This window comes from Hemibagrus wyckioides, linkage group LG24 (genome assembly GCF_019097595.1).
Source record: "Hemibagrus wyckioides isolate EC202008001 linkage group LG24, SWU_Hwy_1.0, whole genome shotgun sequence".
NCBI classification, from domain to species: domain Eukaryota; kingdom Metazoa; phylum Chordata; class Actinopteri; order Siluriformes; family Bagridae; genus Hemibagrus; species Hemibagrus wyckioides.
Genome location: NC_080733.1, coordinates 2299714 through 2315515, shown reverse-complemented (window position 1 = coordinate 2315515; position 15802 = coordinate 2299714). Strand labels below are relative to the sequence as shown.

General features: G+C 43.0%; 1 protein-coding gene across 2 annotated transcripts; it reads left to right on the top strand.

The window, feature by feature from the left end:
* Nucleotides 1-2145: 2145 nt before the first annotated feature.
* On the top strand, nt 2146-14797 carry mgrn1b (mahogunin, ring finger 1b). Of its 2 annotated transcripts, XM_058377952.1 has the most exons (17): nt 2146-2696; nt 4207-4325; nt 4431-4519; nt 4690-4836; nt 5423-5540; nt 7710-7776; nt 7859-7902; nt 9017-9064; nt 9187-9255; nt 10468-10627; nt 10742-10851; nt 10988-11202; nt 11345-11456; nt 11641-11686; nt 12847-12933; nt 13151-13201; nt 13365-14797. In XM_058377952.1, the coding sequence occupies exons 1-16, from the start codon at nt 2609-2611 to the stop codon at nt 13189-13191; spliced, it is 1560 nt and encodes a 519-aa protein (XP_058233935.1). In that variant the 5' UTR covers nt 2146-2608; the 3' UTR covers nt 13192-13201; nt 13365-14797. The 2 variants fall into 2 exon arrangements, with proteins under 2 accessions (XP_058233935.1, XP_058233934.1); XM_058377951.1 differs by lacking the exon at nt 13151-13201.
* The last annotated feature ends 1005 nt before the right edge of the window (nt 14798-15802 follow it).

Below are 15802 nucleotides of genomic sequence, written 5' to 3'. Positions count from 1 at the left end.
AAAATTACAAAATCTCATTTTTTATTTTACTTGAAAAGGAAGCAAAATAAAATAAAATAAAATACAAAAACAAAAACAACAACAACAATAATAATAATAATAAAAATAATGAATGAAGGAACAACCCTCCCACTCTGTGTCCTGGCCTGTTTTAGTTGACAAATATAACAAACACACACTCATGTAAAGCTATACAACAACAACAAAAAAAGTAGGCCTGTGAAATATGAAAAAACTGGCAGTTTTACATCTTATTATATATTTAATTTTCTATGGTAAGGAAAAAATGTATCTTTTAGCTGCTGTGAGTGAGAAGGTGAGACAGGAGTGGAGACAGGAGGAGACTTCTGCATGCAATTAATGAAGAGAAATATCCTCTGTGTATTATATTTCATGTTTATTTTCACCATATTGCTCCGGGAAAAGGATGTTCTCCATGGTCTGTGGCAGCATGGTGGTGCTGTGGGTAGTGTATATGAACAGTATGAGTATTGGTGTCTTTGTTTGTGTGTAGTGCCCTACGATAAACTGGTATCACATTCAGGGTGAACTCTCCTGCCTTACACTCACAGCTTCTGGGATTGGCTCTGGTGCTAATGAAACCCTGGTCAGGATAAAGGGAAGACTCAAGTTAGATGAATGAATGAATGAATGAATGAATGAATGAATGAATGAATAAATAATGCTGTAAGAAGTAGCTGTCAGTGTTCACAAACCATTCCGTCATGTAATGTACATCAAATACAAGAGCAAAACTTTAAGGAAAAGTTGCACTCATCATATATGTACACTGACCAGGCATAACATTATGACCACCTGCCTAATATTTTTTTTTGGTCCCAGTTTTGCTGCTAAAACAGCCCTGACCCTATGAGGCATGGACTCCACTAGATCCCTGAAGGTGTGCTGTGGTATCTGGCACCAAGATGTTAACAGCAGATCCTTTAAGTCCTGTCTTAAGTTGCAAGGTGGGGCCTCCATGGATTGGACTTGTTTGTCCAGCACATCCCACAGATGCTCGATTGGATTGAGATCTGGGGAATTTGGAGGCCAAATGATGTTTGATGAGTGTTGACCACTCATCAAACCATTCCTGAACCATTATCCTGCTAAAAAATGCCACAGCCATCAGGGAATACTGTTTCAATGAAAGAGTGTACATGGTCTGTAACAATGCTTAGGTAAGTGCTATGTGTCAAAGTAACTTCCACATGGATGGCAGGACCCAAGGCTTCCCAGCAGAACATTGCCCAAAGAATGACACTGCCTTCGCCAGCTCGCATTCTTCCCGGAGTGCATCCTGTTGCCATGTGTTCCCCATGTAAGCATCACACATGCACCCAGCCATCCACGCGATGTAAAAGAAAACATGATTCATCAGACCAGGCCACCCTCTTCCATTGCTCCGTGGTCCAGTTCTGATGCTCACGTGCCCATTGTTGGCACTTTCTGCAGTTCACAGGGGTCAGCATGGGCACTCTGACTGATATGTGTCTATGCAGCCCCATACACAACAAACTGTGATGCACTGTATTCTGACACCTTTCTATCGGAACCAGCATTAACTTCTTCAGTAATTGGGATCGGATCACACGGCCCAGCCTTTGCTCCCCACATGCATCAGTGAGCCTTGGCCGCCCATGACCCTGTCTCCGGTTCACCACTGTTCCTTCCTTGGACCACTTTTGATAGAAACCACTGCAGACCGGGAACACCCCACAAGAGCTGCAGTTTTGGAGATGCTCTGATCCAGTGGTCTAGCCATCACCATTTGGTCCTTCATCAAACTCGCTCAAATCCTTACGCTTGTCCATTTTTCCTGCTTCTAACATCAACTTTGAGGACAAAATGTTCACTTGCTGCCTAATATATCCCACCCACTAACAGGTGCCATGATGAGGAGATCATCAGTGTTATTCACTTCACCTGTCATATATTCATATATATTCATATATATATATATATATATATTCGTTCAAACATGTCAGGAGTTATGTTCAAGCAAAAAAGCCCCCAAAGCCGCCTGCTGCTCTCAGCTTCACTGGTCAGTTAAAAAACACGCAGAGATCACGGAACTAGCGTCAGCGGATCCTAACAATCCGATTGGACCAATAATCTGCTCGTCACGGCGGCACAGCCAATCAGATTGTCAAGTGTAACCAGTGACCACTTCCCCGTTTGTTGTTGTTTAGAGTAGGCATCTTAGATGTCTGTAATTATCATAAAAAACACAACACTCAGCAAACCTCAGGCGAAAACGCGAAGGGAAATTGATTGTGTGATAGGTTACTTGATTTCGATGCTCTTCGTTATCATTTCTCAGATAAACCAGATATCAGCTGTCGTAAAGCGACCTGGCTACAACAGTATTAGCTAGTGACTTTTTTTTTTAGCTTAGCCGCACAGCTGTGTGTTTCCCGTGGGTCCAGTTAAAGAGTCCGCGGTTCGAGGCTCGGGGGAGATCGGATCATTTGCCCAGAGGCTTTTAGAGACTCAGATGATTATTTGACCGAAATCACGGGAAACGATTGCTCTGGAAAACCCTGAAGCAGTTATCGTTAGCCTGCTAGCCTGTTAAAGAGCTGAAGCGTCGTCGCACGGCGGTATCATGGGCTCGGTACTCGGCCGGAGGATCGCCGGGGTGGAGGACATCGATATCCAGGCGAATTCTGCTTATAGATTTCCTCCAAAATCCGGTAAGTCTCATTCCTCAGTCACTTTAATGTCACCATCTTTAATATCCGTTATCGTTAATATCCGTTATCTCAGCCCACTCAGTCTTTCACTCAGTTATTTACATCACTGTTCATTGTTTACTGTTTATTTCCTTTAGTTTTTCTCGCCTCTGTAAGTTCTGTAACATGAAACTCTAATGTCTCTCACCACGCTGTAAAAACACTGTACTGGGCTTCACACACAGTCTACACACCTCCTGTTAATGTTAATATCCAGGCTTTTATGACGTGAAAAAAAAAAATCATAATTCAAGATAATATTCCAGTCAGATCATTTTCCACGCCAGGCATAACATTATGACCACCCGCCTAATATTGGTGTTGGTCCCCCTTTTTTAACTTCCAAAACACAACAAACTGCACTGTGTATTCTGACACCTTTCTATCAGAACCAGCATTAACTTCTTCAGCAATTTCAGCAACAGTAGCTCGTCTGTTGGATCGGATCACACAGGCTTCTGGAAGTGGTCATTTTTCTGCCGGTTTTGTGCTGAAATATATTGATATTTTAGACCTATCCATGATTCCCTCAATTTTGACTAGAGCCCCAGTCCCAGATGAAGAGAAGCAGCTCTACAGCATGATTCTGACACCATCATGCTTCACCAGGAGTGTGATGATCGTTGGGTGAAATGCTGTCATGGTTTGTGCTCCAAAAATCTTTTAGAATTAGGTCCAAAATGTGCTTCCTGGGTCTCAACAGGTCATAATTTTGCCATGTGCTTTGTGGTGGAAAAAGTGTATTTATTTTATTTTTTGGAGCTTTCTTCTAGAGACCCCTAAATCACAATCCAGACATTACGAATACAGGAGATTGTTGTCACATACAGCTCCTATAATGCTGTAGGTCTCTTCGCAGCTTCTGTGATAAGATTTCTTCTTGTTCTTTAATACATTTTGGAGGGACGCCCTGTTCTTGTTGACTTTGTTGTGTTTTCTACACTTGTTGATGATGGCCTTCACATGGGCCCATGGTACATCTAATGTTCTGGAAATTCTTCTTTTCCATCTGATTTGTTTGTGTCAACGGTGAGATCCTGTAAGCTTTATAGACTATGGCTTTACCATGACTATGGTCAGATGAAACCAACAAGATGTGAAGAAAATTAGAGAAACAGCTGATCTTTATTTGGCAGTTAATCAGAATTACTTCATTGATGACTGCCGTATGATAGTTACTTTAAAACATGAGATTGAACGTGATTGGTTCATTATAAAAAGGGTGTTTATTCTTTCTTTTTTTTCTCCCACCTAAAATACTTGTATTTTCTATTTTTGCTTGAATTTTGCTTTTTGCTCTATAGCATTAAACATGGGGAAAAGATCTGACATGAATTATCTTGGTTACATTTTTTTTTCCATCACAAAAACCTACGAGAATTTAACAGAGGTAACAGGAAACACTGTTGTGTAAGATTGTGTTTTAAATTGTGGTTTTAAGCTGACAGCTCGGATCTTTTTTCTCCCCAAGGGAACTACTTTGCAAGCCACTTCTTCATGGGAGGGGAGAAGTTTGACACCCCTCACCCTGAAGGTTACCTGTTCGGCGAGAACATGGATCTCAATTTCCTAGGCAACCGTCCAGTGCAGGTACAGCGGGACAGAGCGCTCTTTTAAAGCGTTACAGACATGCTGTCATATTTCCCCCAGTGTTGTGTATGAGTCATGATTGTCCCTGTTAACATCACCGTCTAGTTTCCATACGTGACCCCGGCACCACACGAGCCTGTGAAGACTTTGAGAAGCCTGGTCAACATAAGGAAGGACTCGTTACGTCTCGTCAGGTGTGGAATTTGTAAAAAATATTTATTACTCTGAATATGATCAATGACGATCAGATGTCTCGTTCAGGATGTTGGAATAGCAGTTTCATATAATACACATAGACGAGATATTGACAAGGTCGACAAGTGTGATGGCTGTGCAGAATGATGTCTAACTGTGAGGTGTTTAGGTATAAAGATGATGGCGATACACCGACTGAGGAAGGGGCAAAACCCAAGTCTTTATACGGAGTGGAGTTCACCTTCGACTCGGACGCTCGCGTGGCCATCACTATCTACTGCCAGGCATTCGAGGAATTCTCCAATGGAATGGCAGTGTGAGTGTTTCATTAAACTATGGGTTTTTCCACACACATTTTCATGCATCACTTTGGCTTGATATATGTGAAAAAACCCATAATTATGTACAAATAGCAGACTAACCAGTGTGCTTGATACCGGTCAGCGCTGTCACATTTATCGTCCGACTCTGTGAAGGAATCTGTAAGAGTTTCTCCGTTTTTCTGATAGAATGAAACTGGACCATTTTTGCTCCAGGCATAAAATGAATCATGGCAGAAAGTCTGTCAGCAACCGATGTTCATTTCGAGCCCTTAGCAACAGCGTGTTTCCATGGATACACAGCAAAATGTGTAGCGAGAGAGTAGACTGTGTGGCTGTGTGTGTTTTAGGCTTCTGAAGATTTTGATTAATTAGCTACTTAGCATCTCGTTTCGTCCAAATATCTTCCAGATTTTCAGTACATCTGTCACTTGGCATTGCAAAGCTCCTGTAACTATCCTCTGCTTTAAAAGAGGAACCACTGCATCATGGAACGACTTGATCGTGATCTTCATTCCAGACTCGGCTGTTTGATTTGTGAATTTGAGTTGTATATTAAATGATCTTTTTCTCTCTGTTCAGTTATAACCCCAAGAGTCCTGCTCTGGTGTCGGAGACGGTACACTACAAGCGAGGAGTGAGCCAGCAGTTCTCCTTACCATCCTTCAAGATCAGCTTTTCTGAATGGAAGGAGGAAGACGTAAGTGATTATTCTCTTTTAAGGTCATCAGTGTGTTTGTCTTCTGTGCATCTGCATTTAAAATCAGGCTGATTAGTATTTCTGACTGAGCATCAGGTGGATTATGTGTATGTATAAATGGTTTACTAGAAAATAATAACTGGATTTATATTTCTATGAAGATTTACTAAACAAATATGGATCGCTGGACAGAAGAATGACAATAATATCTAATTATACACTATATGTACTATATAATTATATGTTGTGGTCAGCTACACACTCCTCTCATGAAAGAGAGATCGAATAAATATAAATATACACAGGACAGCAGGGCTTAAGTCAGGTCAGGTTAGTCATTACCCGTCTAGATCAACCTTTACCTGTCTAGATCAACAGTTCAGGTGCATAAACACTAAACCACACCTGTTACAGACCCCACACCAACACCTGTTACAGACCCCACACCAACACCTGTTACAGACCCCACACCAACACCTGTTACAGACCCCACACCAACACCTGTTACAGACCCCACACCAACACCTGTTACAGACCCCACACCAACACCTGTTACAGACCCCACACCAACACCTGTTACAGACCCCACACCAACACCTGTTACAGACCCCACACCAACACCTGTTACAGACCCTAGATCCCTCCCTGTTACAGACCCTAGATCCCTCCCTGTTACAGACCCCATGTCCCTACCTGTTACAGACCCCATGTCCCTACCTGTTACAGACCCCATGTCCCTACCTGTTACAGACCCCATGTCCCTACCTGTTACAGACCCCATGTCCCTACCTGTTACAGACACTAGATCCCTCCCTGTTACAGACCCCATGTCCCTACCTGTTACAGACCCCATGTCCCTACCTGTTACAGACCCCATGTCCCTACCTGTTACAGACCCCATGTCCCTACCTGTTACAGACCCCATGTCCCTACCTGTTACAGACCCCATGTCCCTACCTGTTACAGACCCTACGTCCCTACCTGTTACAGACCCCCGCGCCAACACCTGTTACAGACCCAACATCCCTACCTGTTACAGATCCCATGTCCCTACCTGTTACAGACCCTGCATCCCTTCCTGTTACAGTCCTCATGTCCCTACCTGTTACAGACCCCCATGTCCCTACCTATTACAGACCCCCGCGCCAACACCTGTTACAGACCCCACGCCAACACCTGTTACAGACCCCACGCCAACACCTGTTACAGACCCCACGCCAACACCTGTTACAGACCCCACGCCAACACCTGTTACAGACCCCACGCCAACACCTGTTACACACCCCACGCCAACACCTGTTACACACCCCACGCCAACACCTGTTACACACCCCACGCCAACACCTGTTACACACCCCACGCCAACACCTGTTACACACCCCACGCCAACACCTGTTACACACCCCACGCCAACACCTGTTACACACCCCACGCCAACACCTGTTACAGACCCTACGTCCCTCCCTGTTACAGACCCTACGTCCCTCCCTGTTACAGACCCTACGTCCCTCCCTGTTACAGACCCTACGTCCCTCCCTGTTACAGACCCCACGTCCCTCCCTGTTACAGACCCCACGTCCCTCCCTGTTACAGACCCCACGTCCCTCCCTGTTACAGACCCCACGTCCCTCCCTGTTACAGACCCCACGTCCCTCCCTGTTACAGACCCCACGTCCCTCCCTGTTACAGACCCCACGTCCCTACCTGTTACAGACCCCACGTCCCTACCTGTTACAGACCCCCGCGCCAACACCTGTTACAGACCCCCGCGCCAACACCTGTTACAGACCCTACGTCCCTCCCTGTTACAGATCCCATGTCCCTACCTGTTACAGACCCTGCATCCCTACTTGTTACAGTCCTCATGTCCCTACGTGTTACAGACCCTACGTCCCTACCTGTTACAGACCCCCCGCGCCAACACCTGTTACAGACCCCCCGCGCCAACACCTGTTACAGACCCATAACCAACACCTGTTAGAGACCCCGCGCCAACACCTGTTACAGACCCCATGCCCCCACCCGCTACAGACCCCATGTCCCTACCTGTTGAAAGAGTTATCTCCTATTATGATATGCTGTATATAGTAGAGAGTCGGACAAGCACCTGAAGTACGTTATCTATGGATTTAAACAATTTCAATTTGTTCAATTTTGCTGTCATTCCAGTTGAACTTTGACCTGGACAGAGGTATTTTTCCCATGGTCATCCAGGCAGTAGTGGACGAAGGAGACGGTATGCGCTCATGTGTCTGTTCTAGGTTCTGTGTTAGAAATTACCCACATGCTAGTTGCTAAAGGACGTGTTCTCTTTCCAGATTGTTTGGGACATGCACATGTGCTGTTGGCTGCCTTCGAGCGAGTGAGTAGAGCTAAACTGAGGATTGAGAGTTTTTAAAAAAGCAAAACATATACCTTCAGGTCCATAAATATTTGGACACTGACAAAAGTATTGTTATTTTAGCTGTCTATAACGGTGTACTGGTGTCAGGATTAAATAATGCATCAGTATGGAATTAATGAATGCAGCATTATTGGTCATTTTCTGCTCTAATCTTACAATATTTACAACCAAATTGGGTATACTGTATATTATTCTTTTCGTATGTGACCAAAAGTAAGTGGACAGTTGGCTGCTCTGCTGTGTCATGTATTAGGTTTGTTTAATTCCCTCATTATTTTACTTATAAGTAAGCAAGTAAATGGCCAAATCTACTATTTGGTACATTCTTAAAAAGAAAGAAAAGAACTGTGGTGGATGAAAGAAGAATCCTCTAACTGGTGAAGAAAATCCCCTTCATAACCGTTGACCAGATTATGAAGATCCTCCAGGAGGTAGATGTATCTGTGTCAAAGTCAACAATCAAGAGAAGATTTCATCAGAGGAAATAGAGAGGCTTCACCACCAAGATCAGATCAGAGTTGGGCAAAAACATCTAAAAAAAACTTTATCTGAGCGGCATTTCACCTCACTGAAGATAAAACTGAAGATAGAAACCCAGCTCTGGTTATGTCTCTGACTTCACACAGTCGGTGATTTCTAAAGGATTTGCAACCTGCAAGAACAAAAGATTACAATTTAATTTATAATTTTTAATGGACCAAAAGTAATTGGACAAACTAGGTTTGGACCGCACAGAAAATGTGCTCCAGCATTCATCTGATTTGGATGTACAGTCATGAGAAAAAGAAATGACAGCTATGTTTGTTTATTTTTAGATTTAATAAATTTCAACACCAACATACTGGGGAAGACCGCTAAAATAACAATGACTTAGAATGTTAGGGTGTCCAAATATTTATGGACCTGTCTGTACATTCAGAACACGTAGACCAAAAACATTCAATCAGTAATTAAAATATTAATCATTTTACACTGATTTAACAAATCTGGATTGTTTAGTAAACATTAAAGTGTTTTACCAAAACCTGGAGTGTTTCAGCTGCTGGACTCTCATCTGTTTTCCTGTCCGCAGCATGTTGATGGCAGTTTCTCAGTCAAGCCTCTAAAGCAGAAACAAATTGTGAGTCATATATTTTTTAATTTCTATTCTGTATAAGGGATTAAATATTGGTAAAAAATGTTAAGTTTGATTCGTTGTATGATGATGATGATGAAGATGATGTTATTGCTGGCTCTTTACAGGTGGATCGAGTTAGTTACTTGCTCCAGGAGATCTATGGCATTGAAAATAAGAACAACCAGGAGACAAAGGTGAATATAATCAGCTGCACAATAATCACTTGGTAATCGTTATTACAGTCCTAGCCTTTGCAGATGGACGAATTAAAAAAAAAAAAAAGCACTAAAAATATAATCTAATGAACATTTTACAACCTTAGGTGTTAGAAAGACACTGTATAACATAAACGCACAAATAAATCTTATGAGGCGTATAGAAAAGACCCGAGTCTCCTCACAACCAAATGCTACTTTTCAAACCTGAAGAATTTGATTTAGAAAACGGATATTCTGATATTAGCTAAAATGTTGTCTGCGTATTACTACAGAATTATCAGCTAAACTAAACTAGCATCATGTAACTGTAGCAGATCCTTACAGCTTGCCGTCCTGTCAGTGACCACATGATGCTACTAGCCTGTGATGACGGCACATGTGCACATATCTCACAGAAACTCGGAGCGTTTATACTTAAGGGAGGTTAAATCATACACCAAGCCTCTCTTAATGCTTACCACTTTGCTGATTGTGGGCATGTAACATAAGTTTGACCATTACATCATCGAGAGAGGCGTCGTGATGTCGGGTTTCTGCCCAAAAAAGTGCCATAATCTCATGTTAGCTTTAAGATGTTCTTTATCCCTGTTCTTCTTCAGGAAGACTGTGACAGACAGTTTTTATTAATATTGACTTAAAGTGAGCTGTGAAGGTTTGTTAAATCAATATAAATCAGCTAAGCTTGTTAAATTTGTTAATTAGCAAGTTAGCTAATAGTTAGAGGAAAGGGACATTCAGAATTATTCCTGATATCTGACTGCAACTACAGATGTCTTCTGTAGCACTGGAAAAGGAGTAAAAATATCAGTGAAAATGAATGTGTTTATGAACTTTCCTGAATGCAGCATTTACCAAATGAAATTCTGACTTGTTATTAAATATTACTCTAGAGCTCGACCATGTTTTTGCAGCCAGGAGGCGTGGCCAACATCCACGATCCACTCGGTGTCACGCAGTCACAGTGTGTAGCAATACAAACATAGTCTGATGCTTTCATCCAGTTTTTTTAACGTTCCTCTGAGAACCAGGCAGTGAAATGTGCTCTCAGTTACCTAGCCTCAGTCATGTAACAGCATTGTTTTGTGCCACAGGATCACAAACGAACAAAAAGGGTCAAAAATCACAGCTTTCGGTTTTAACTGGGCTCTGAATTAACTACTAAAGTTTCTGTCTAATTCCTTCCTCCAGCCATCTGACGATGAGAACAGTGACAACAGTAACGAGTGTGTGGTGTGTCTGTCGGACCTGCGGGACACACTCATCCTGCCCTGTAGGCATCTGTGTCTTTGTAACTCGTGTGCAGATACGCTGCGCTACCAGGCCAACAACTGCCCCATCTGCAGACTCCGTACGTATTTGATAGGCTGTTTACTGGTGTTGTGTTTAAGTATGTGGGGCATTAAATTGTTATACTGTGTAATACTGTGTGTGTGTGTGTGTGTGTGTGTGTGTGTGTGTGTAGCTTTCCGTGCCCTGCTGCAGATCAGAGCAGTGAGGAAGAAGCCTGGCGCTCTCTCTCCCGTCTCTTTCAGTCCTGTTCTGGCTCAGAGCATGGACCATGACGAGCACTCGGTACTTCTCTTACCCACTCACATTTAACTTAACATGCATCAAGGGATTACAGCAGTAATAGAATTATTATTAAACACTTCACACAGATCAAGATCATGTAGATTTTTAATTTACATTTTTTTTCTCTCATCCTTAGAGCTCGGACTCGGTTCCTCCCGGCTTTGAGCCCATCTCCCTGTTGGAGGCTCTCAACGGCCTCACTGCCATGTCCCCCGCTGTGCCATCAGCCCCTCTGTACGATGAGATCAACTTCTCGGGCAGTCTGAGTGGCGACAGCAGGCAGCTGAGTTCTCCTGAACACTCTGGAGAAAGCAGCCTTCAAAAGGGAAAAGTCAGCAAGTCACCTGACAGGTACAGAGCCGAGAGCCTGCGCCTCGAACCCATGCTCATCCTGACTCGGAGAACTTTATCTGCACTGTATTCATGTTAATGTTGGAATCAGGAACGTGTGGAAGGATCTGAAATGATTCTCTGACCTCTGACCTCTTCACAGCACACTACGTTCACCTTCATCACCCATTCAGGAGGAGGATGAGGAGAAGCTGTCAGAGATGTCTGATGCACAGGCTCACACCCTGCTGTCCAGCAGTCCAGCTCCGACCGAGGTCAGCTCCAACTACTGCCATGTTTTATACTCTCTCTCCCCTCTCTCTTTCTTTCCCACTCACTCACTCACTCTCTCCCCTATCTCTTTCTCTCTCTTTCTTTCCCCCTCACTCACTCACTCTCTCTCTCTCTCACTCTCTCACTCACTCACTCACTCACTCCTTCTCCCCCTCTCTTTTACAGTGCACTGGTCCAGAGGATGCTCCTGACTCTCTGTCTCCAGAAGACGGTTAGTGCCAAGAAAACCTTTTGCACAGTCCAAGCTGATGATGGCACAGATCAGATCCTGTAACGATATCAGAATATCAAAATTTAGAACAAACAAAAGTGCCGCTCATGCAGACTGGAATATTAGAGAATTGCTTGGAACGTAACAAAGTAATGTAAAGTGACATAAAGCAGGTCATGTTTAAAAAAAAAAACTGGATAACAGCAATGAGTAGCTCACACTTCACACACATATACACACACACACTTCACACTATACACACACACACACTTCACACTATACACACACACACACACACTTCACACTATACACACACACACACTTCACACTATACACACACACACACTTCACACTATACACACACACACACACTTCACACTATACACACACACACACTTCACACACACACACACTTCACACACATATACACACACACACTTCACACTATACACACACACACACTTCACACTATACACACACACACACACTTCACACACATACACACACACACACACTTCACACACATATACACACACACACTTCACACACATACACACACACACACTTCACACTATACACACACACACACTTCACACTATACACACACACACACTTCACACTATACACACACACACATACACACACACACACACACACTTCACACACATACACACACACACTTCACACACATACACACACACACACACTTCACACACATACACACACACACTTCACACACATACACACACACTTGTGAATTATGCACATATGAATCTAAACAGTATGATGTCTTCATAAACATAAGCAGAGAGATGTTTTTTCCGTCACCTCTGTTTTGCTCATTTGCAATTTAACAATTAGTATCTATACCCTGAGTTTAATTCAAGTTCACAAGTTTATATTAATGAGCTCTATGGGGATGGTCACAGTAGATACTCAAGAAGAGGGGCGAACACTCAGGGATTGTGTGTGTGTGTGTGTGTGTGTGTGTGTGTGTGTGGCCTCGTCACTACGTCACTACGGCTCGGATGATGAGCGTTCAGTTCCACCGACGCTGAAGACTTGGGTATCAAATTAAAAAGCAGCGTGCAAGTTGTGTTTCTGTTCATGGTGATTGGTGCCTTTGCTGAAGTTTGGTGTGTGTGTGTGTGTGTGTTCAGAGGACCAGGTGAATTCTGAGGGAGAGATTCTACCCGACTGCATCAGCGAGCGCAGCAGCCTGACCAAAGCCGAGAGCGAGGCACCCGGTGAGCAGCGTTTCTAACTCTACATGAGGGGAGATTTCTCCCGATGCTCTCTTCCTCCTACACGCTTTAGTTGGCAGTGTGTAATATCTGTTGGTTCCCCTCGCGTGGTTTTTCTTGCTTGTTTGTTAGCTCAGCGATGTAACCTGTGTGCTGTATTCTCTTTTCTTTTTCCTTCTTGCTTGCGTGCTCCTTTTTCCTCCCCGCGGCCTCTGAGCAGCTCTAGGTCCTGATTCCTGCTCTATCGGTATGGAAGAGTAGTCCTACTCTGGTATGTAGGCCTTCCTGTCTCCTCTGTCTTCATTTTCTTCTCTGAGCCTATTGTTTTGTTGAAGACGCTGCAGTTAAAGCTTGTTGCCTGTTGCCTGTGTTGGATCACTGATCCTGGATGTTGATTTAAAGCGTGCGCTTGTCGTTCTCTCTCTGCCTCGCAGGTTCGTCAGGCTCCATGGAGAGTTTGATTACTCGGAGCACGAGCTGCTCTAGCCAGCCGCTGCTCTGTCCTATGAGTACTTTGCACATGGAGGATGAATAACTGGACCTTGATCCCCCTTCTGTCCCTGAGGCTTCTTCTCAGCTCCTTTAACAGTGTGTGTTCACACAGCAGTCTCTCTGCTGTCTAGTTGCTTCAGCAGTAAATCTAGTTTTTGTGTATTTCATTCTTTTTTTGTTTTACCAATTTGATTCTATTTATTTATTTAGAAATGCTCTCAAATCCAGCATAGCATCCCAGAAGGTGGGAAAAGAGAAGAATAAGAAGACAGCGTAGTAGCATCGAGTCACTAGTGTTAAAAAATGTCAGAATATTCGGATCGTTCCTCCAGATCCAACACTAACCCGCTCACGTCTAAAGCACAACTACATATTCAGCTTTTTTTCCCCTAAAAAACGTTTCATTTGAAGACTAATGGAAGCAGTGTTGATTATAATAGAGATGTTTGTCTTTAATGCAGATGTGTAACTCAGTGAATTTGACATGAAGTCACGTTTTCTAGGGAGTGAAACTGGATTTCCGTTTTCCTGAGCGATGGAGTTAGTCTCCAGAACCGGACCTTGTTCATGATGTGTGTATGTAATGTACAGACTTTTTTTTTTTTTTTTTTGCTTTATCAGTTTTACGACCAAAATATATCGCTTGAAGTGTATTTGCACCTCCGCCTACATATATTCTGTTGAAGGAACTTCTCACACTACGTTTAGTGAGGTGTATATAGAGTCATTCCCTTAACGTGTCTTGTAAAGGAGAAACGCGGCGAATCCAACGGTCACGAGAAACTCTATACAGCTGTTTTAGGAGAACTCTGTCCTCATAGCCTGAGAGATCATTTCAGTGCTCAGATCATTTCATCGTCTAACTCTTGACACGTATTTATTCCACCTCCTCCTGCACAACACGCCACCACGATATGCAACGTCATGCAGATGCTTTGTAAACGCAGCATTGTGCATAGAGGTCCATGTGCCTTTAACTACGAGTGTCTGGCTACTTCGTGCTTTAAACTGTTCACTTCTTGTGATTAAAGAACACATTTGGAGGCTTGAGATGTGTGTTTTCTTTCAGCCTCAGTGTCGGTCTGTGATACTGAGTATTTCTAAAATGGTTTAACAGTGTTTTATGATTATAAATAATGACAAATTACAGTTTTAAATTGAAATATGATTAAACAGGCACAATATAAGATCATTAATCGATACTTGTGTAACTGTGTCTGTGTGTGTGTGTGTGTGTGTGTGACACGTTTCCGTTCGCTCTGTACACAGATTACTAAAACGCATATGCAATATTGATAAGTGGCTTTATATTAAAATATTCAGCTGAGGCGAAGCTCTGCATGATGTGTAAATAAAGATGATCTATTTAACTCTCTCTCCCTCTCTCTCTGAATAAACACTTCTCTCCTCTGATAACGTGCCATTTCCACCTGATGATCCAGTGTACCTTCTCCTATCTCCTTGTAATCTTATTGACCTGGTGATCCAGGGTGTCAGTGTGGGGTCAGCCGAGCTTCTGAAGCTCCACATTAACGTTATGGTCTAAGTGTGTAGTGTACAAGCGCATGTGATTAACCAATAAACTTCTTAACTTCATGGCAGCTTTAATATGTAAAAGTTCAGACTGAATCCTGATGACACTGAGATCCAGGAACACAATCAACACTGTAACATAATACCTTTTGTTTAAAATCTGGAATAGATTTCTCCCTACCACACTAAATATGCTCACTGACCACTTTATTAGGAACACCTGTATGCCTTTATTGCCCATTCAGCACTTTCAGACTCAAAAAGTGGTTAAGGCTCAGGTTGTTGACCGAAAGATCGGGGTTCAAGCCCCAGCACTACCAAGCTGCCACCCACCCTGCTCCAGGGGTGCTGTATCATGGCTGACCCTGCACTCTGACCCCAACCCCCAGGGATGGGATATGCGAAGAAAGAATTTCACTGTGCAGTAAATATGTGACAAATAAAGACAACTTAAAAAAGGCCAAACAGCATGTTTGTTGATGAGCCTGCAGCTGTAGCCTCAGATTCCTCTTCCTGATGTGATCTTCAGCTGTTGTCACCCAGCCACCTTGAGGTTTAACATGTTCTGAGATGCTTTTCTGCTCATTATAGTTGTAACCACGTCACAGTTCAAATCACTTAAGACCACATTTTATTCTTATTCTGATGATTTGATGTGAAGGTTGAAGCCCTGACCTGCATCTGCATCCTGAAGCATCAGGAGCATCTCGGAGAGCAGAAATGGGTTTGCTATCGAAATTTACTTTAAAGACAGAAACATTTATGGGGGGAAAAATGAACTGTTTTTGATTTTTGGGACATCTCTATGAATATATCGTCACTAGTAGACTAGGAAAAAAACAGAAAT